The following is a 21,372-nucleotide window of genomic DNA, read 5'->3' on the forward strand; positions in this document are numbered from 1 at the left end:
TTTGTAAACCATTTTTATACTTCTTAAAAAATATGTTTTTAATTTATTTGAGAGAGAAAGAGGTAGAGAGTGAGAGACAATGGGCACTCCAGGACCTCCAGCCACTGCAAACAAACTCCAGATGCATGCATCCCCTTGTACATCTGGCTTATGTGGGACCTGAAGAATCGAACCAGTATCCTTTGGCTTTGCAGGCAAATGCTTTAACCACTAAGCCATCCCTCCAGCCCCATTTTTATACTTTTAAAAATCATTTTGAAAGGATAGTTTTGGTTTGCCATCGAAGTACTAATCAGGCTCAACTCTGCTTAGCTTTGAGTAGATGAGGCCCAGAGAGAGCTATAGTCTGCAGAAGCTATTGATATTAAGGGCTAGATAGATGGCTCAGCGCCTAAAGGAGGTTGCTTGAAAAGCCTGCCAGCCCAGATTTGATTTCCCATTCCTGTATAAAGCCAGATGCATAAAGTGGCACATGTGTCTGGAGTGTGTCTGCAGCAGCAAGAGGCCCTGCTATGCCCATTCTCTCTCTCATAAATAAATATTTTTAAAAAGGGTTATTTGGGGGCTGGAGAGATGGCTTAGTGGTTAAGCGCTTGCCTGTGAAGCCTAAGGACCCCGGTTCAAGGCTCGGTTCCCCAGGTCCCACGTTAGCCAGATGCACAAGGGGGCGCACACGTCTGTAGTTCCTTTGCAGAGGCTGGAAGCCCTGGCACGCCCATTCCCTCTCTCTCTCCCTCTATCTGTCTTTCTCTCTGTGTCTGTCGCTCTCAAATAAATAAATAAATAAATAATTTTTAAAAAAAGGTTATTTGGGCTGGAGAAATAGCTTAGTGGTTGAGGTACATGCCTATAAAGCCTAAAGACCCAGGTTTGATTGTACAGGTCCCACATAAACCAGTTGCACATGGTGGCACATGCATCTGGAGTTGGTTTGCAGTGGCTGGAGGCCCTGGCACACCCATTTTTTTTCTCTTTCTCTCTGTCTCAAATAAACAAATACAACTAAATCTTTCATACAGGTTATTGATTTAAAAATAACTGCCACTTACTGAATGTCTAATAGTGGGCCAAACACATTGCTAGTTGTTGGATATACTTTTAAATTTACACTTCATAAAAGTCTTTCAAGGAGATCACTGAAAAATCAAGGTGGGGCTGAGCTGAAAGCCTTCTCCCTATAGCCCAGCTGACTGACAGCTGGAAAAAGCTGCACTGCATGCAGCCTTATGGGAGACAGAAGTCATGGGTGGTGAAAACAGCAGACACTGGAAGCCTCAAGTTTGGCCAGACAGGCCAAATGACTGAATGGGTGCAATAGTGGCATGTCTGCTCTGGGGGAAACCAACTGCTTTCTAATTGGACTGGAGGCCAGCTTTATGGGAAATAATACATGCCTGGTACTGACAACCTAATCAAAAGCCTATAGCAGGGCTGGAGAGATGGCTTAGCGCTTAAGCGCTTGCCTGAGAAGCCTAAGGACCCCAGTTCGAGGCTCAGTTCCCCAGGTCCCACGTTAGCCAGATGCACAAGGGGGCGCACGCGTCTGGAGTTCGTTTGCACAGGCTGGAAGCCCTGGCGCGCCCATTCTCTCCCTCTCCCTCTATCTGTCTTTCTCTCTGTGTCTGTCGCTCTCAAATAAATAAATAAAAAATTAAAAAAAAAATTAAAAAATTTAAAAAAAAAGCCTATGGCAGGGGAGGTCATGAGCCTTAGGGGTATAAAGCCTGCTCTTGTCTGGATAAATGCATATATTATGTTTACTAAACTGCCCTGTAAGCACTACATTTAATGTTCATATTCATATATTAGTGCTACTCTCACTTTTGGTTAGAGAAGCTTCTCTTTTCACATGGTGGTGACCACTGGGATGACCCCAAAAGCATCATAGTGCTGAAAAGAAGGGACGGAGGAGTGCTCAACACTGAAACTTCTTTGTCACACTCTTCAACTCTCATAGTCCATTGTTGAAGAAGTGGCAGAAAGAATATAAGAGCCAAAGGAAGGGTAGGGTTCCTCATAATGTAATTGTCCAGACAGAAATTGGCCTCAGTATCCATGACCTCGCAGTGCTTAGCAGTACCTTCACAAGTCCCTCATCATAGGAGGAAAATATGATGGCATCGAATTAAAAGAGAGGCTAACAGAGAGAGGGAGGTGGTATGATGGAAAGTGGAACTGTGCAGGGGAAAGTGGGGGAGGGGAGGGAATTATCATGGTTTATTGTCTGTAAGTAGAGAAGTTGTCAATAAAAAATTATGCATTAAAAACATCTTGGGCTGGAGAGAGAGTTTAGTGGTTACGGTGCTTACCTGCAAAGAAAAAGGACCCAAGTTCAATTCTCCAATACCCACATAAAGCCAGATGCACTAGGAGGCACATGCAACTGGAGTTCATTTGTGGTGACTGGGAGCCCTGGCGCACCCATATTCTCTCTGACTCTTTCTCCCTCTTTCATATATATGTTTACTTATTTATTTATTTTGGTTTTCTGAGGTGGGTCTCACTCTAGCTCAGGCTGACCTATGTAGTCTCAGGGTGGCCTTGAACTCATGGGGATCCTCCTACCTCTGCCTCCTGAATGCTGGGATTAAAGGCATGTGCCACCATACCCAGCAAATAAAATATTTTTTTAAAAATCTTGCAAGCCATTTTTATCCTGATTTTATGATGAGAACCCAAGGCTCTTAGGAGTATGACACTCCTCAAGGTTACATGACTGGTGAAAAGTTGTGACTAAGTTGTATGTCATGGTTTGGATGGAAAACATCACCCACAGATACCTGTGTTTGAACACTTAGTCTGCAGGTGGTGGCACTGTTTGGAAAGTCGTGGAACCTTTGGGAAGTGAGGCATAGCTGGCAGACAGGGGCTGACCTTGAAGATTATAGCCTGGCCCTCCTTCCATTCCCCTTCAGTCCTATTGCTTCTTTATTGCCCACTTGTGAGAAGCTGCTGCAAGCCCCGGGCTGCTGTAGACCAATCTGATCCAGTCACCATATCTTCCACTTTGTGACTCATGGGCCAATTAATCACCTTTAAGTTCCTTCTGTCAGGTATTTGATCACAATGATGCAAAAGTGACTAATACAATGTGCCTGATAACAAAACTATTTTCTACACTGTGCCTACATCTAAGAAACTGCTGTTGTCCTAGCCCTTGGAGGTTGAGGCAGAAGTGTCATGAGCCCCAGACCAGCCTGAGCTTCATAGCAAGACCTGGCTAGAAGGAAAGAAAGAAAAAGAAAGAAAGAAAGAAAGAAAGAAAGAAAGAAAGAAAGAAAGAAAGAAAGAAGGAAGGAGGACAAACAAATAAAGTAAAAGCAGCTACTCAGAAATTTGAGGGACTAGCAAAATAAAAATTCAAATTTAATCAGTTGAACTAGAGAAGCTAATCAGTTATTCAGTAATTTTTTATTTTATTTAGCCAAAGAAAAATTTAATTCTCTGTAGTAAACTCAATGAATTTGTAAAAAGCTTTTTAGGGTCAGATGGAAATGCAAATTGTAATATGTAAATCAATGTGAATCACAAGATAACAATTTTAAGTATCACAGTAAATGAATAAAATTAAAATTATTAAGTAATTTATATGATTTAAATTTCCATTATTCATAGTAATTCTGAAAATAAAATCATTATTGATGACTTTGTGCTTCATTCTATATTTTGTTTTTATTTTTTGCATGTATTATATGCACGCATGTGTGTGTTCATGTGTGTATAGGAACATAGACCGGTATGTAGGCACACATTTGCTCTAAACGTGAGGGTTGCATGCTTTTTTTTTTTTAATTTTTAATTTATTTATTTGATAGCGACAGACACAGAGAGAAAGACAGATAGAGGGAGAGAAAGAGAATGGGTGCGCCAGGGCTTCCAGCCTCTGCAAACGAACTCCAGACGTGTGTGCCCCCTTGTGCATCTGGCTAACGTGGGTCCTGGGGAACCGAGCCTCGAACCGGGGTCCTTAGGCTTCACAGGCAAGCGCTTAACCGCTAAGCTATCTCTCCAGCCCGGTTGCATGCTTTTGAAGAAAGTATAAGGTTGGTGTGGGCAAGGAGTCTCTGCTGCAGAGAGCACTCTTCTGAAGTCAGAGCCAGTTCCAGCTCACATAGGGCTGAGGCCACCTCCTGTGTCCCATCCTATCAGTCTGCCAGCAATGACTCAGGAGTATGGTGCTTAAGAAAATTCTCATAACTATTATCATCATTAGAACAATGAGTTTTCATCACGAGTGCTTAAATAATTACAGTTTTTGTATTAAATTGAGCCAATATTATGGGGAAAAGACATGCTCATGGAAAAATAAAAAAATAATATGATATATTCCAAAGCCATAGAAATTATTCATCACTGTCCTTTCAGTGCTATATGTAAGCAGGTAGGACCACTGTACTCATCATGGAGGAGTGACTTTTTAACTTTGGCACCAATACCAGTGCCTAAGGCACATCTACTCCCATAATGCCATATCTGTAAAGGAAAAGCATTATTTAATATAAAGTGTTTAGCGATGGCAGAGTCACTTCCACTGAGCCACTGTTTCTGCACAAAGCATTTTGACTCAGCTACAAGTAAAAGGACTAACTCAACTATAATTTTCTGGCCACTCAGAAACCACAAAGAGGTGCACGTTTCCCCCCTGATTACAAAGAACAGTGTTGGTGGACTAGAACCTTAAGGCAGACAGAGGAGACTCTATGTTTTCTTTTGGCCATTCCTCACTCTCCACTTTCTCTCCAGCCCCTTTATATCAGAGTTGCAACTGTTAACTTTATTTTTTCTTTTATCTTACTTCAAATTTTAAGTTGTAACTGGATAGACTTCATTATCGTTTGGATCATTCAGATATCATCACTTGTTATTCTCTTCTTTATCAATACTTATGTCAAGACTATGAGCTTGGGCTGGAGAGATGGCTTAGCAGTTAAGGAGCTTGCCTGAGAAGTCTAAGGACCTAGGTTCAACTCTCCAGTACCCTTGTAAGCCAGATGCACGCAGTGGTTCATGTATCTGAAAGTTTGTTTGCAGCGGCAAGAGGCCCTGGAGTACCCATTCTCTCCCTCCCCACCAACTCTTTCAAATCAATAAATAAATATATATTTTAAAACAGACTATGAACTTGATATACCAAAGTTCTTAACAAGTACTTATTGAATGGACGTGGATCAGTTTAAAATTTTCCAAGTTACTTAGGAAAAAGATTGGGGGGAGGGTGTTGGCGGTAAAAGGAGGGAAAGAAAAGGGGTTGTTACAAAAGTTTGTCATTGTTTGCACAATTGGTTGGTTTAAATCATCCGAGCTATCACTACCCTGTATAAAACCAAAGACCTCCGTGTTATCGCCTATAAACCAGCCTTCAGTCCATGTGATCTCAGCACCTTTTTCCAAGGTAGCATGTCTGAACGTTGGACTAACAAGTGCTTGATAGCAGATAAAAGTAGCGTGTGAAGTAGGAATGACAAATTGCTTACTTTTTAGCTTGAAAGATTTTACCAGGGGTTTGCCTGTTGTGTTGTTCAGCTTTGCTGGGGGAATTTTGGAGGTTGAGTACTTCGTTTTAGGCTTCATTTTTCAGCTTTCTGTTGGATTAAAATATGATATTAGTTTAAATTCTACTTGAAAATACACATAAACAGCCTCAGCTAACTATATAAAGTTGATAACTACAAAATAATTATTTTCAAAAATTTCAACATAATATTCTAATTTCATTCACCCTTGGGCTAGAATATAGCCATACCACCCAAAGAGCTACAAAGAATTCTTAAACTTTACTAAGTTTATTGTGGGTGATAATATTTGCATTGAAATTCTGGAACTGTTTTGTTATATATTATAGCACAAGCAAATAATTACATAAGTTAATGTGCTATGCTTTTCACTGTAGGGGAAAAGAGATACAAATATGCAATTATAGAAACAAAGGAAAATTCCTGTAGTGTTAAACTTGAGTCAATAGCAAATAAATGCCCAGCAATATGTGTCTATGTATTGGTTTCTAAGTAGATTTCTAACAGGACCTGTGGCTCCGGATATGGGGCCGGGGAAGTAATAATGCGCAGGAACACTCCACTGCGGCAGAAAACAATGACTTACTCTAAAACAAATGAGGTTGTTTGCGTCAAAGACACACATCAGCCACCTTGGAGGGTTTTCTACTTGCCAAATTTGGCACAGAATGAGTATAAAAATAATGTTGGTAATTGGTTATAAACACTTATGGGAAGGAAAATGCCCACAATTCCACAGAACTTCTCAAGAATAAACGGAAGGGGTAAGGTTTCAGATTAGGAGTTCTCTGTTCTCAATTCCACAAGTTCTAGAGTCAAGGTAGCCATGGAGAAACCACAGTGCAAGGAGAGGGAAACAGCGTCTGGAGAGGAAGGGCACCAGGAATCAAGAAAGAGAAGACAAGGTAACTAGAAAGCACAGAGAAACAGAAAGCCAACTCTGAAAAGTAGGAAAGTGTCTAAAAGTCCACAACTCCAACCCTGGATTCCTGTGCAGAGGGGAAAAGGAATCAGGGACCCCAGGGTGGGTGTGAGGGCTAGCAGCAGAAGTCCTTGCTTACAACCAAGTCTTCACAAGCACCAAACCCAGTGCAGTAACTTAGTCTGAGAGAGCCTTCTGCACTGTAGCCTGACATTGGATGAAAAATAAAGCGATTAATTATATCACTGGCCATATCTTGGAGAGCTGTGACCAGGAGCCATATTGAGACTGAGCAAATGTGAAGATTTGAACAGAGACTGATCATAAAGCATGGTCCTAGAGACGGGATGGGAGGCAAGCTTTGGGTGGGGGTGGCGGGCAGTGATGTAAGACACTGAGAGCTAGGGTGGACACAGAGGTCAGTGGCCATGCCCTTTTGCAGGTAACTGCAGAGGCTGAACCTCCACCCCTGAGCCTGGCAGCTTTTCCAATGCTTCCTCCCTGAAGCAGGGCAGTTTACTGGTGGGGCAGAGTCTGAAAACATGGAAACCAGGCAGGCAGACTGCATGATTCCTTGCAGAAAACAATGACTTACTATAAAACGAATGAGGTTGTTTGTGTCAAAGACATACGTCAGCCACCGTGGAGCGTTTTCTCCCCAAGACATAACTCAGGGCTCGGTTTGCTCTCTCACTCTCCACGGAACTAGATGATACTCCAAGCTTGGACATTCACCAAGCCTTGTGTGTAATGACCCACGAGTCCTCTGGAGTGAATGGGAGCCCGCCCAGCCTGTGGGGTACTGCAGTCACTGGGGCAAGAAAAGCCTCTGAGCATGGAAAGGAAAGTTTATACAGTGGTCACAGTCCTGATGCCTCCCTTACTGTCCTAGTCCTCAGCCAATATGAACGGAACGGTGTGAACCAGATATATAAGCCACTGCCCTCTCCACACAGGCCTGTGGATCGTTTTAGAGGACCTGGAAATAAACTTCTGTTCATTGACTTCCTTTTTAGTTTTAATTAAAAAAACATTTTTAGTCTAACTTCTTATTTCTATTTTTTAATTTTTTATTTATTTGTTTGAATGTGTGTGGGGGGGAGAGGGGGGTGGAAGCTCTGCCAGTGCCTCTTGCCCCTTGCAAAAGAACACCAGAAACTTGCATCCCTTTTTGTATCAGGCTTACATAGTGACTTGAGAATTAGACCCCAGGTTGACAGGCTTTGCAAGCAAGTGCCTTTAACCACTGAGCAAACTTCCCAGACCCTTAAAAAATATTATAATTGAGGTTTTAATTTGTTGCTCTCTTTCTCTGCCTCACATTATTTTCTTCACCATGTTTTCTTAAAATATTAATCTTGCTTGTTTTTTTCCCTTTCTCTACCCACTTTTTATTTCATTATTTTATTATTATACTTACCTTTATTAATTTTAACTTTCTAGTTTATTCCACATAAATTTCGTTCCTTTCTTTCCTATTGTTATTTGTAGTATAGTATTTTCTTTTTTATTGCATTTCTGTATCTTTTTGTTGTTGTTGTTGGTTTTTCGTGGTAGGGTCTCACTCTAGCCCAGGCTGACCTGGAATTCACTATGTAGTCTTAGGGTGGCCTCGAACTCATGGCGATCTGCCTACCTCTGCCTCCTGAGTGCTGGTATTAAAGGTGTGCAGCACCACACCTGGCTATATATCTGTTTTATTTTTATGGCAGTTTATTTCTTCTTTTTGAGAGGCAATAGGAATTGAACCTTTGAGAGAAGGCTGTTCACTAAGACTCTCACATAAATGTGAAAAAGATACTCATCCTAACAGACCTTAAAATCTCAATATAGAAACATAAGAAATATGGGGGGGCATGGCTGAAGAGGTGGCTCAGTGGGAAGGAGCACTTGCTATACAATCATGAGGGCCTGAAGCCAGCTGAATTCAATTCCCCCACGCCTACATCAACAGCTGGGCGTGGCTACACACACCTGTAAAACCAGCCCTGTAGGGAGTAGAGACCAGAGAATCACTGGGGCTGCTGGTCAGCCACTCTGAGAACAGCAATGCTGGATTCAGTGAGAGTTTCCATCTCAAGAAAACATGCAGGGGTTGATAAAGATATATGCCTGATGGCTTTTTCTGGCCTACATATGAACGCCCCCATGTGCTGATATACACATAGACACAGACACACACATACACACACACATATCATAACACACACACACACACACACACACACACACATATATACTGCACCTACAAAAATGAAACATAAGACATATGAAAAAGCACAAAGCAAGATTACTCTTCTGTAGTAGGTAGTTCCAACATTGCTGACACATACAACCAAACACAGATTTTATGGGAAGAGGGGACTTATTTCAAGCTTGCAGATCCAGGAGAAATTCCATCAATGGCAAAAGAAGCTGGCTTCCTTTCACAGATCCAAGCAGAGAGAAAAACCACCAGCAGCTAGCAAAAACCAAAAATCTACAAGCACAAGCCAGCAGCAAGCAAGAGCCCAAAGCTCAGACTTCTCTGCCTATCTTTGGGCTGGAGTCCAGATCTGCCCCAGTGACACGCCCCCTACATGTAGCAGGAGTCCGCTGCGAGGGGCTAAAGCTACAAACTCAATTTTAATGAAACACCTGAGTCTATGGGGCCACATATTCCAAGTACCACATACTTCAGAAGGCTATAAACTATTTAGTAACTGAATCCAAAGATACAACCCTGAACAAAGGATTCAAGGGCTGATTGTAAAAATGACACTAATTTCAAAGATGATAGAAATAAACAACTGAACGAAGTAAAGAAGATAAAAGTCATGGATGAGAAATTCATCAAAGAGAGATTGTGGTAAAATCTGATGGAAATCTTGGAAATAAAAAAGCTTAATAAATAAAATGCAAACTCAGCAGAAAGCATCACTAACAGGCTGAAACAAATGGAAGAAGCAAATCAGACATTAAAGACAAGGTTAATGAATTATTACATTCAGATAGAAAAAAGACATAGAACCATGCCTGTGAAACTTCCGGGGACACATTTGTGGTATAGAAGAAGGTGTTGACATATAGACTGAATACATTAAAAAAATCAATAAAATAATAGCAGCTATTTCCCCAAGCCTAGGGAAAAATCATAGACATGGGGCTACAGGAGGCATATAGAGGCCGTAATAGCCATGACCAGGTAAGTTTCTGCACTTCATATCATAGTTAGATTACCAAAAGTACAGAGCAGCAGCAACAAAAGCATATTTAAAGCTGCAAAGAGAAACAGCAAACACATCCGAGTAACCGCATACCTCTAAGCAGAAACTTGAAAGGCCAGGAGAACATGAAATGATATTTTTCAGGCCTTGAAGGAAAATAACTGCCAGGCATGACAAAAGCAATTCATGCTCACTAAACCAGTACTGCAGAAGATGGTTAAAGGAACATGACCCAGAGAAGTGGAAGAAAGATAGACCCTATTGTGACAGGGCAGGCAAAAGTAAATGGAAGAATATAGGTACTGAGGCAGAGGATAGTGCTCAGTGGTAGAGGACCACTTGACCAGAATGTACAAGATCCTGAATTCAACCCACAGCACTGCAAAAATAAAAAGTCATATAAACAAATGAGATATAGCAAAGAATAAAACATTGTTAACTCAGTAAACCAGAGAAACCTCTAAGTTGAGTAGGCCAGAAAGAAGAGAACACCAAGTATTCACAACAGGTAGGGAAAACAACAAAATACCAGGATTTAATACATACCTTTGAACGATAGTCCTAAATGTAAATGGCCTTAACTTCAATTAAAAGATGGAGACTGGCTATAGGATTAAAAACAAGATCTAGCTCTTTGCTTTCAGCAAGAAACTCACCTTATTGGAAAACACACAGACTGAACGATGAAGGATAGGAAATAATATTCAAAGCAAATGGAATCCAAAAGCAGGCAAAAAATAGCAACTCCCATACCTGACAAAGCAGACTTCAAGCCAAAATTAACCAGAAATTAATAAAGGAAATAATTTGTCAAAAGAGCTATATGTACACACACACATACCAAAGGTTGTTGTACCCAATTTCATGACACAAATACACCATTAGACATAAAGGGACAGATAGGTCCAGATGTAATAATAGCGAGTGATAGTTGAAAAACAAGTTGACCAAGCATCTTCAAAGTTAAATTTGCATCAACGAGCAAACAGACATCTGCAAATTGGTCTACCAACTACTGCAGAATACTCATTCTTTTCAATAGCTCATGGTGCTTTCTCCAAAATAGATCACATTTTAGACATTAAAGTAAGTCTTAACTAATGCAAAAGTAATTGAAATAATTTCTTGTATCGTATCAGATCGTACAGGAATAAGACTAGAAATCCATAGCAACAGAAACTACAGAAAATATACAAACACATAGAGACTGACAAACCATTTTTGAACAATTGGTGGGACACTGAGGAGACTGAGAGAAATGACAAAGCTCCTTAAGTCCAGTGAGAGATTACACACAGCAACGAAGGCTGAGGGCCGCCTCCAGCCACGTACACCTACGCTAGAAAGTCAGATTGAAATAAAAATCATCAACTGATGAATATCTAGGCCTTAGAAAAATAAAAACAAGCCAAACCCAAAACTAGTAACAGGAAAGAAATAGTAAAGATCAGACATGAAATTAAGGAAATGGCAACTGAAAGAACAATTCAAAGTATTAATGAAATAAGGAGTTGGTACTTTAAAAGATAAATAAGACTAGTAAACCCATTGTCAAACTAACTAATGAAACAGGGATAAAATCCAATTTAATAAAATTAGACATGAAAAAGGGAATATTGCAACAGATACTACTGAAATCCAGAGGCTTATGAATGAATATTTTGAAAACTTTTAAGTTAGAAAATTGAAGGAAAAAATGAGTAAATTCCTAATAGACATGTATGGCCTATTAAAAAAATCTCAATAAAATACTTGCAAATGGAAAAGTCTGCTATTTTAGCAAATGTCTATAATTCTTGCACTTTGGAGGTAGAAGGAGAAGGATCAGTAGTCCAAGGTCAGCATGGGATACACGGAGAAACTCTTTGATGGTTAATATTGATTGTCAGCTTGACAGGATTTAGAGGTACCTAGGAGACAAATTTCCGGGCCTGTCTGTAAAAGGAGTTTCTAGGTTGGCTTTTTTAAGTGGTAAGAGCTATTTTACATGTGGGTTGCACTATTCGGTGGACTGGGTTCCTAGATGAATAAAAAGGAGAAAGTAAGCTGAGTACTAGTATCTCTCTCTGTTTCCTGTGAACACAGAGTGACCAGCTGCCTCATATTTCTGCCATCCTGCCCTTCCCACTGTGACGGATGGAATCTTCAAACTGTGGGCCAAAATAAACCTCGCCTTAACTTACCTTTGTCAGGTATTTTGTCACGGCAATGAGAAAAGCAACTGACAGAGCCCACTGCTCTCTGTAGAAGAAGAGTGGGTTTACACACTTAAAAGTCCCTCAAATAGCTATGCAGATCCCCTTTAACCCAAGCTGCTCCCACTCTTGGTTGGAGAATCTGTTTTATTTTACAGATGGCAGAGAAAACGAAAGAGAAGCACCAGGCGTGCCGTGGCTCAGTGCACATTAGAGAAGAGGAGGTAGGAAGGTGGCAATAGGCACAGAGTGGGCAGCAAACCCCTGGGGCACGCTCCGTGCCTTCCCCACAGAGAATGACTGGGGCCGTCACGACCCCCAGAGTTTATCATAACCCTCCCTGAGGAGGGTCCCCAGGGAAATAGGAGTGGGGGCAATGGGATAAAAGTGTAAGTTTTGTCAAATAAGATTTTAAAAATAAACACATAAAGGGTATATACTACAAATCTGCAGCCAATTTTATTCTGAGTGGGAGCATTTTCTCTAAGATAAGGAATGAAACAAGGATGCCCATTCCCCACTTGAACTCAAACTAGTGCTTGAATATCAAGCCAGAGCAATAAGTCAAGAAAAAGAATAAAAGAGAGATAAATAGAAAAAGAATTCAAGTTATCAGTACTTGTGGATGACATTATACTCTACTTAAAAGACTAAAACCTCTGCCAAAAAACTCACAGATCTGATAAGCATTTTTAGCAAGCAGGACGTAAAGTCAACATTTAAGTCAGTATCATTTCTGTATGCCAGTAACAAGCTCACTGAGAAAGAAAGCAGGAAAAATCCCATTCAGGATAGCTTAATGGCTAGAGAAATCATTTATTGGTAAAGCTTGCCTCACAAGCATGAGGACCTGAATTTAACCCCCAGAACCTATATAAAAATACTAAGTGAGAGCATATATAATCCTAGAGGAGATAGAGCCAGATGGATCATGGAGCCCACTGGCCAACCAGTCTAGCCTAAGCGGTGAGCTCCAGGTCAGTGAGAGACTCTGCCTCAAAAAGAAATGAACAGGGTTGGGTAGATTGCTTAGCGGTTAAAGCACTTGCCTGCAAAGCCAAGGGACCTTGGTTTGATTCCCCAGGACCCACGTAAGCCAAATGTACAAGGTGGCACATAAGTTTAACCAAGGAGGTGAAAGACCTCTATAATGAAAACTATAAGACACTGACAAAAGGAATTGAAGAAAATATCAGAAAATGGAAAGACCTCTCATGTCCATGAATTCACAGAATGAATGTGCAAATGGCCACAATACTAAAGGAAATGTACAGATTCCATGCTCTCCCCATTAAATTTCTAATGATGTTCTTCAAAGGACTAGAAAAAAAGAATACTAAAGTTTATAGTGAAGCCCAGAAGGTACTGAACAGCCAAAGCAATCTTGAGTAAAAAGAGTAATGCTAGGGGTACCATGATACCTGATGAATCAATAAAAAGTTTTATATATATATATATATATATATATATATATATATATATATATATATATATATATACATACACAATGGAGTACTACTGAGCCATAAAGAACACTGAAATCACATTGTTTTCAGGAAAATGAATGGAACTAGACATGATCATGTTGAGTGAAATAAGCTAGATTCAGAAACATGGGCATAGCATGTTTTCTTTCATAAGAAGAATCTATAACAAAAAAGACATGAAAGCATAAAAGGACATTATTAGTGATGAGAAAAGGGATGGAGGAGTAAGAAAAAGTAATGGGGGAAATATTCTTGAAGTATATCTTATGTATGTATGTATGTATGTATATATGTATATGAAAATATCACAATGAAACTGATAATTGTGTATAATTGATATACATTACTAAGAAAGACAAAAATGAATGACTAGAAATGACTTATTCATCACAGAAGGAATTACAGAATTGGTAAGTCCCCACCTGAAGCCTCCAACCTGAAAGTAATTGATGCAGGACAATCAAGCCGCGTCACATCATCATACTGAGATACTATGGATTTCTCCGTCCCGGGCTTTAGCGAGCTTCTTGCTTTCTCATTATGTCTCCCGTGTACTGATCTTTTTATAATCAAGGAACAGCAACTTTGCTATGGTTAGTGGAGGGACCTGCACTTCATCTCCGGGCTGAAACTCTTCCAGACTGCCTGAAATTCCCCAAGTAATTATTGCTCTATAAAAGCACTAGCTTCTTGGAGAGATGGCTTAGCCATTAAGGGATTTGCCTGAAAAGCCAAAGGATCCCAGTTCAATTCTCCAGGCCCCATGTAAGCCAGATGCACAAGGGGATGTATGCATCTGGAGTTCATCTGTAGTGGCTAGAGGCCCTGGCATGCCCCTTCTTTCTCTCTCCCTCTCTCTCTTAAATAAATAAATAAAATAATTAAAAAAAAAAAAAAAAAAAAACAAGCTGCCCAAGGAGCAGTTAGGATTTCAGTCTCTCACAAACTTTATCTGCACTGGATCTTCTTGCATGATGAAAGGACCATTGAATTTCTGGGTTAGAACATTTGTTAGAAGATAAACTTCATGCACCTTTGTTTTTGTCCCTGTTCAATTCTATGAAGGTCAAAATTTCATATTACCTTCCCTAGGTGGAGCTAGAATCTTATATACAGACTGCCTACTTGCAGCCGGTCCCTTGAGCAAGGGATTCTCCCTCCTGTAGTCAATCAAGAATGCTTAGGGCAGAACCTAACATCATCCTACCAAGTCTCTCACCAGCAATGAAAACATGGATACTCTGAAATCGTAAGGGCTTTGTTAGACTCACAGAAACAGAACCACAATCTATCTCCTGACTTCCATCTTGTTGCCAGAATTTCTCTAGTCTCTCTTTTTTTCATTACCATCCCATCTCTCCTCCCTTTTCAAAACAGGAAAAAAAAAAGTCAGAACTGGGAATTTAAACACAGCTGTTCTTATACACAAAACAAATATCCAACTTCTTTGAAAGAATAAATTTGGGTTGGGAAATTTAGCTCAGTGGATAAGCAAGCGCTTGCCTAGCAAGGGTTATGCCTTCGGTTCGGTCCTCAGCATGAACACCAATCACAGAAGAACACATTTCTGAACATGAGAATGGGAGCTGAAGCGCTCTGAAGGAGCTGCGTCTATGTAGAGATCCTGCATACTGTATGTTGGCTTAAGTAAAACATGATGACTTTGGAAAGATGAGGGTGTGCAGGTCAAGACAAGAGCCAAAGTTGTTTTGGGCTGTCTTAGGCGTTTTGGGTAAATATCATTCACTTTAAACAATGGTCTCTGACTTGACATTCTCATAACTATTAGACTGAAATATATTTATTGTTAAGCTTAGCAGGCAGATTTAAAACCTTCAACAACCCACAAAGCTAAGAATGCTGGAGCCTGCACAGTCCACAGGGAAGAGTTCTCTGTTTGCATTGTGTCTGCCAACTGAATGCATTTGCTGAAAGAACTGGTTTATGGCTTTCTTTGTTCTTTGCTTGTAAACCTTTGTATGGGGCATTTGGCATAACTTGAATCTTGAACCATGGTCACTTATCACTGGCCTATTTCCTTTAAATCAGAGTTGTAATTTGTATTGATAGTAGTTAATTTTTCACCTTAATATGGGGAATAGTGGACCTGGGTAACCCTATTGAGGTTAAATTTTATTTTATTTATTTAACAAAAAAACCACTATGTACAATTGAAGGTTAAATTTTAAGTTAAATAGGCAATAGTTTAAATAGTACCCATTCACAAATAGCTATTGAGGTACACTTCACTAACATAAAAATGGCATTTTTGAACTGCATTTAAAACACTGATGATTTTTGTTTGTTTTCTTTTATATCCAAAGCTACACATGTCATAGAAAATAATTTTTCCTAGACATAAAAAATGGCATTTTCAAATAATTCTGCATGTCCTAATCTATATCCTCTTTCTTAGAGCTCACATTAGCATAGTAAGATGTTATCATTCAGAAAAGACTTATGGCTGCCCTTGTTTGTCACTTGTTTTCCATCATTATTTGATCTCATAACCATTTCTGGTCATTCTTCCTCCCATGGATACCCTGAAAAAACACACTTGGAAGAGCTCTGCTTTAAATGACCATTAGCTTGCATGGCTGAAGAAGATAAAAAGCTGAAAGATACACATTTGTCATGCAGTCATTGGCCTAGAAGTAACCTTTTGAAAAATTACAGAAATTAGCTGGGCATGGTGTGCATGCCTTTAATCCCAGCACTCCGGAGGCAGAGGTAGTAGGATCACCGTGAGTTTGAAGCCTCCCTGAGACTACGTAGTGAATTTCAGGTCAGCCTGGACTAAGTGAAACCCTACCTCGAAAAACAAAAACAAAAACAAAAATTACAGAAATTAAAAGTATATTCAGGAAATATTTTCCAATACTATCCTTGAAAAAGGTACTTTCTTTAAATAACAAATATTTTACCTTACTAAATATGATCACTATTTTCACCATTTTTGTAGTCTGGCATTTACTCTTCACTCCCTTTTTTGTACCTCAGAATTACTGAGAACATATAACTATACATACCACAGGTTCTTTTGTGCTGCCCGCCCCCAATAATAGAGAGCAAATATCCTGTGCACTGGGGCTGCAGCCTGCACTCACCTAGGCTGGGAATGTGAAAGGCTGGTCTCAGATGATGTGCTTTCCTGTAGTCAGCACTTAGCAGTCTTTAATGCAGGCACATTCCAATTCTACTTATACATGGCTTCAGATTAAGCAACATTAGGCGACAGCCTTGATGATTAAGGCTATGCAAATAGAGCTAGCTGAATGGATTAGAATATGTGGTGTGTGGGTGCATATCTTTCTCCAACAGACAAACATTGAACAGCATTGAAAGCATTTAAATTATAATACTTCTAGTTATACCTATTTTTTAAAATAACATCTTTAAAACATAGGCTGTCAGTTATGCTTTCTCTGGAACACAGAGTATACAAAGGAACAACACATTGCCTAGCTTTCTTCTTTTCTACAAAAAGTTGAAAAATTTTCAAGTAAAATTTTTCCTAATTATCAAAATGACTTATATGTGCCCTTAGAAAATGTATAAATGATAAGAAAACAGAATTTGACTTTCCTCAGTGTGGAAATTTTATGCACATTTATTTTAATAAAAAATAAAAAAGTTTGTAAGCTGCCTTCCCAATGTTCAAACTTTAGAATGTATCATGTCTATTTCCAAATGTTAGAAATATTTATTTTACAAATAACATTATAAACAGCTTTCAAGTATGTAAATATATCTTAACCAGTCTCTTCTTAGTTAACATATTAGCTCTTTCCAGGACTTTCTTTTCTGTTTTTCTAACATCAGTGTTACAACCGACAAGTGTGTTTATGTGTGTGGTTTATCGCTCAGAAAACCTTTTTAAGTCCACTGGTAACAGAAATGTGCACTAGTAGAAAATCTGTGTCAAGAAGTGCCTGTGTCTCCTGATTGTACAGTCATTACCCCATTGACTCGAAAAACTTGTGTCAGTTTATGGTTTGTCAACCACCCAAGTTAGGCTCCTTTCCCTGTTCATAAAGCAGGAATAGTTGTCCTCTCTAACATGTTCGCCTTTCTAAAGAGTAGAAATATTTTGTCATCTAATTTTTTTTTCCTGGGTTTGAACATCTTTTATTTAAATAAGTGCATCATAAATTTCTGTAAGCTATTGATTTACATAGACTTTCTGTGAAGGTTAATATTGATTGTCAATCTGATAAGATCTAGAATCACCTAGAAGACAAACCTCTGGGCATGTCTCTGAGGGAGTTTCTAGACTAGGTTAACTGAGGTGGGAAGAGACATCCTAAATATAGGTGTAACTATCCCAGAGGTTGGAGTCCTAGACTGAATAGTGACACCAAGCTGCGCCCAGACATTTCTCTCTCTGCTTTCTGAGCCTCATGCTTTTTGTACTGTGCCTCCTCCCCCACCATTGACTAGACTTTCCAACTGTGAGCCCCAACAAGCCCTTTGTTTTCATTGATTTGTCACAGCAATGAGAAAGTAACTAATAGACTCTGTGTTAAAACATTTTCCCTGGTGCCATTTATTTGTAGACTTTGTTTATGACATTTTTATCCATAAGAGTTTTGATACTCTCTGGAAATTTTAATAAACATCTTCTTTTTGAAAGTTTATATTTTGTACCTTGCTTCAAACACATCTTTCCCCTTCCAAGATTAAAAGAAAGTTTACTTAGGCTAATTTCTAAAATTTTATTATTTAATATTTTGTGTTTGAATCTTTGACTTGTTATTTTATTGTAAAAATATGTTTTAATCAAATGCTTATTCTAATTACATTTGGAATTCAGTGCAGACAAAGTTCTACCACATGTTATGTTGGGATGAGTGTACAGAGGCCTTTGGATGGACTAAGGACTATGAATTTTAAAATTTTTTTTTGTTTATTTTATTTATTTGAGAGCAGCAGACAGAGAGAGAAAGAGGAAGACAGAGAGAGGGAGAATGGGCATGCCAGGGCCTCCAGCCACTGCAAATGAACTCCAGATGCGTGCGCTCCCTTGTACATTTGGCTAACATGGGTCCTGGGGAATCAAGCCTGGAACCGGGGTCCTTAGGCTTCACAGGCAAGCACTTAACTGCTAAGCCATCACTCCAGCCCAGGAGTATGAATTTTATCTTATTGGATAGCAGAAAACTTAAAGCAGGGGAGAAACATCATTTTGAATGTGTTTTGTACATATAGTTTTATGACTATATAAGATACCATGAAAACACAGAAAGAAGGAAAAGAGAGGAAAGAAAACCAGTGTGATGATCAATTAAAATAGCCCACACAAGAAGTAGTGACAACAGAGTCAAGGCCATCTTCAAAGGATTTATAGGAAGAGAGATGGTGAATGAGAGGCAGCTGTGCTTTTCAGTCTTTGAATATTGGTGTGAAGAGCAGCTGCATAGCCCCAGGTTCTATTCCAGGAGAAACCTAGCTGTTTAAGTCACAGGAGAATCTGAGTCTCCCTCTGGGTGGTGGTTATCCAGTGCAGTGTTGCCACAGATCTTTAGGAGTGGCTGTACCAGCTGAGGGAAAGGAGGGAGGCAGGGTGGGGAAAGGAAGTGGTGCTCATAGCGAACGCTGGGAAACTTGGGTGAATGAGTTTGATGCAGGGCAATGGAATTTGAGGTGGGTGTGAAACATTAAAAAAAAAATAAAAACTTTAGTAGGGAGCTGGAACTAGTTACAGAAAGACAGAATTAGCCATATGGATTGGCTCTTCATCTGTGAAGACATGGTAATTGACAACATGGAAGTGAATGAGATTGTCTTGGTTGAATAAGTGTAGAGCAAACATCTATAATCCCAGTACTCAGGAAGCTGACAGAGGAAGATCATTGAGAGCCTGAGGCCAGCCTGAGCTGCAGAGTAAGCTCTAGCCTGGGCTAAAATGAGAACCTGTCTCAAGAAAAGTAAAAGAAAGAAAGAAAAAGAAGAGGAAGCAGCAGCGGGGGGTGGGGTGGGAGGTGGGGGGAAGGAGTTAGTAAAGAAAATCAGAAAGGAAAGTCAAAAGCTGAAGATATCATACTATGGGACCATTATTCTAAGCTCAAGGACAGTTAGCTCTAGGGAAAGAAACTGCTAGAGGTGACAGATCTTGGAGAGAGCCCTTTAAGGACGTTGGACATTTCAACACAGCTGTAGAGAACATCCCAGAAGGAGGAAATGAGACCTTCTAAGAAGCTCAGGGAGACACAGAATACTGTCTTGATAGAGTAGTATGGAGTATGGAAGATGCTTTGTACCAAGTACATGAGCTTGGGAAGTTACTTGATGGTTCTAAACCATCGGGTTCTCTGCAAAAAGACTTTTTTTGTCATAATAATTTGTTGTGATACTTAATATATTTGAAGAACTTAGCATAGTAGCTGGCAAGCAAGAGAAATTCAATGCACATTTTCAGATGTTCTGTTGGAATGTGAAACTCAGGCATGTTTTGATGCAGAAGAGAATTCATGAAGTGGGGAAAAATACATGAAGCCACAGAGAAGCCAAAGCAGAGCCTGGGTTGAGAAGCAGAGGGAAGGCCTGTAAATGAGGAGGCTTATTCCTTCTTCTCGGAGAGGAAGAAAAGTGAGAGAATAGGAGAAATTCTGGAATTTTAAGGTTAAGGAACATGAACTTGAAGACTCTGTAAAATGCCCTCCATCTCCTTAGGAATGTAAGCGGTGAAAGAGTTATAGAGATACACAGGAAAGAGCATTGGTGAGAAAACATACACACATACACAGCTCTTAGGAGAGAATACAAAAGAATTTACTGGTGCTGGAGAGATAACTCAGCAGTTCAAGATGCTTGCTTGCAAAGCTTGATGGCCTGGGGTTCGATTCCCCAGTATCCACGTAAAGCCAGATACACAAAGTGGTGCATACCTCTGGAGTTCATTTGCAGTGGCAGGAGGACTTGGCGTGCCCATTCTCTCTCTCTCTCCTAGAAAGTAGATAGATAAAACTAAAAAATAACAATAAAATAATTAACCAATGAATAGAGGGGGTTACTGTTGAGTTTTAGAAGATAAAAAAGTTCTGGAAGTAGATGGTAATGGCTGCATAGCAGTCTAAATGTACTTAATGCCACAGGACTGCCTGCCAAACGTAGTCAAAATGGTAAATTTTATCTTACATTTATTTTTCCACAACAAAAAAAATGACTTAAAAACAGAGTTAAGAGAAAGAAAAGTTGGAGTTTGTAAACAAGTGAAATCTCTTGCAGACAGAGACATTAAGGTGGTAGTCAAAGGGAAGTTTCTGGGTTGCTGAGATAGCTTAGTGGTTAAAGCACTTGCCTGCGAAGCCTAAAGATCCAAGGTCGACTCCTCAGAGCCCATGTAAGCCAGACGCACAAGGTGACACATGTGTCTGGAGTTCGTTTACAGTGGCTAGAGGCCTTGGCACATTGCCTGTGCTCTTTCTCTCTCTCCCCCCCCCCCAATAAATAGATGAAAGAAAAAACATATTTTGAAAAATCTGGGTATGGTGGCTCATGCCTTTAAAAATAAAAAGAGGTTTCTGTGTGAGCTGTTGAAGAGTGTTAAAGAGTCATAAAAGCAGACATTGAAGTTAGCAACACTGGGGAAGGAAGCAGGTCAGAGTCTGTACTAACCAAAGGGAAAAAACTAACTAATGTTTTGGGCCTGGGGTTGGTGTTAGAAAAGGCAGTGGAAAATGAAAACTAATTAAGTACCTGGGGAAGTATATCAAGGAAAAGAGAGTGGGAATGTCTGAGAATAGTGCATCACCAGGGAAAGCTACATTTTAGACAATCAAAATAAATGGAAAAAGCTTTTGAAGAAAAAGAAGGAAGAGAGTAAGAACTGTGAATGTACGGGAGAAGAATATTGCAGAGAAAATGACATACATTTAAATTAAGGAGAAACTTAAAGGAAGCCATTAGTCTGTCAAGAAGTAGTATCTTAAGTCGAAATTTATTTGTTGGTTGTGCATCTCTGACCAGTAACAACTGTCTGAAGTACAGCTGAGCACGATGACAAGCATTTCTAATCACAACATTTGGGAGGTTGACACAAGAGTACTG

At 39.7% G+C, this 21,372-nt stretch overlaps 1 protein-coding gene across 2 annotated transcripts in view; it reads right to left on the bottom strand.

Annotated features, from left to right (window-relative positions):
• Il33 (interleukin 33) overlaps nt 1-21,372 on the bottom strand; it is a 191,090-nt gene that overhangs the window by 8,179 nt on the left and 161,539 nt on the right. For both annotated transcript variants that reach the window (XM_045139113.1, XM_045139117.1), the window contains one exon: nt 5,475-5,582. In XM_045139113.1, coding sequence (XP_044995048.1) covers nt 5,475-5,571 — 97 coding nt within the window. In that variant the 5' untranslated portion in view covers nt 5,572-5,582. The remainder of the gene's footprint in view (nt 1-5,474; nt 5,583-21,372) is intronic.

Source organism: Jaculus jaculus, chromosome 1, assembly GCF_020740685.1.
Source record: "Jaculus jaculus isolate mJacJac1 chromosome 1, mJacJac1.mat.Y.cur, whole genome shotgun sequence".
Classification (NCBI taxonomy): domain Eukaryota; kingdom Metazoa; phylum Chordata; class Mammalia; order Rodentia; family Dipodidae; genus Jaculus; species Jaculus jaculus.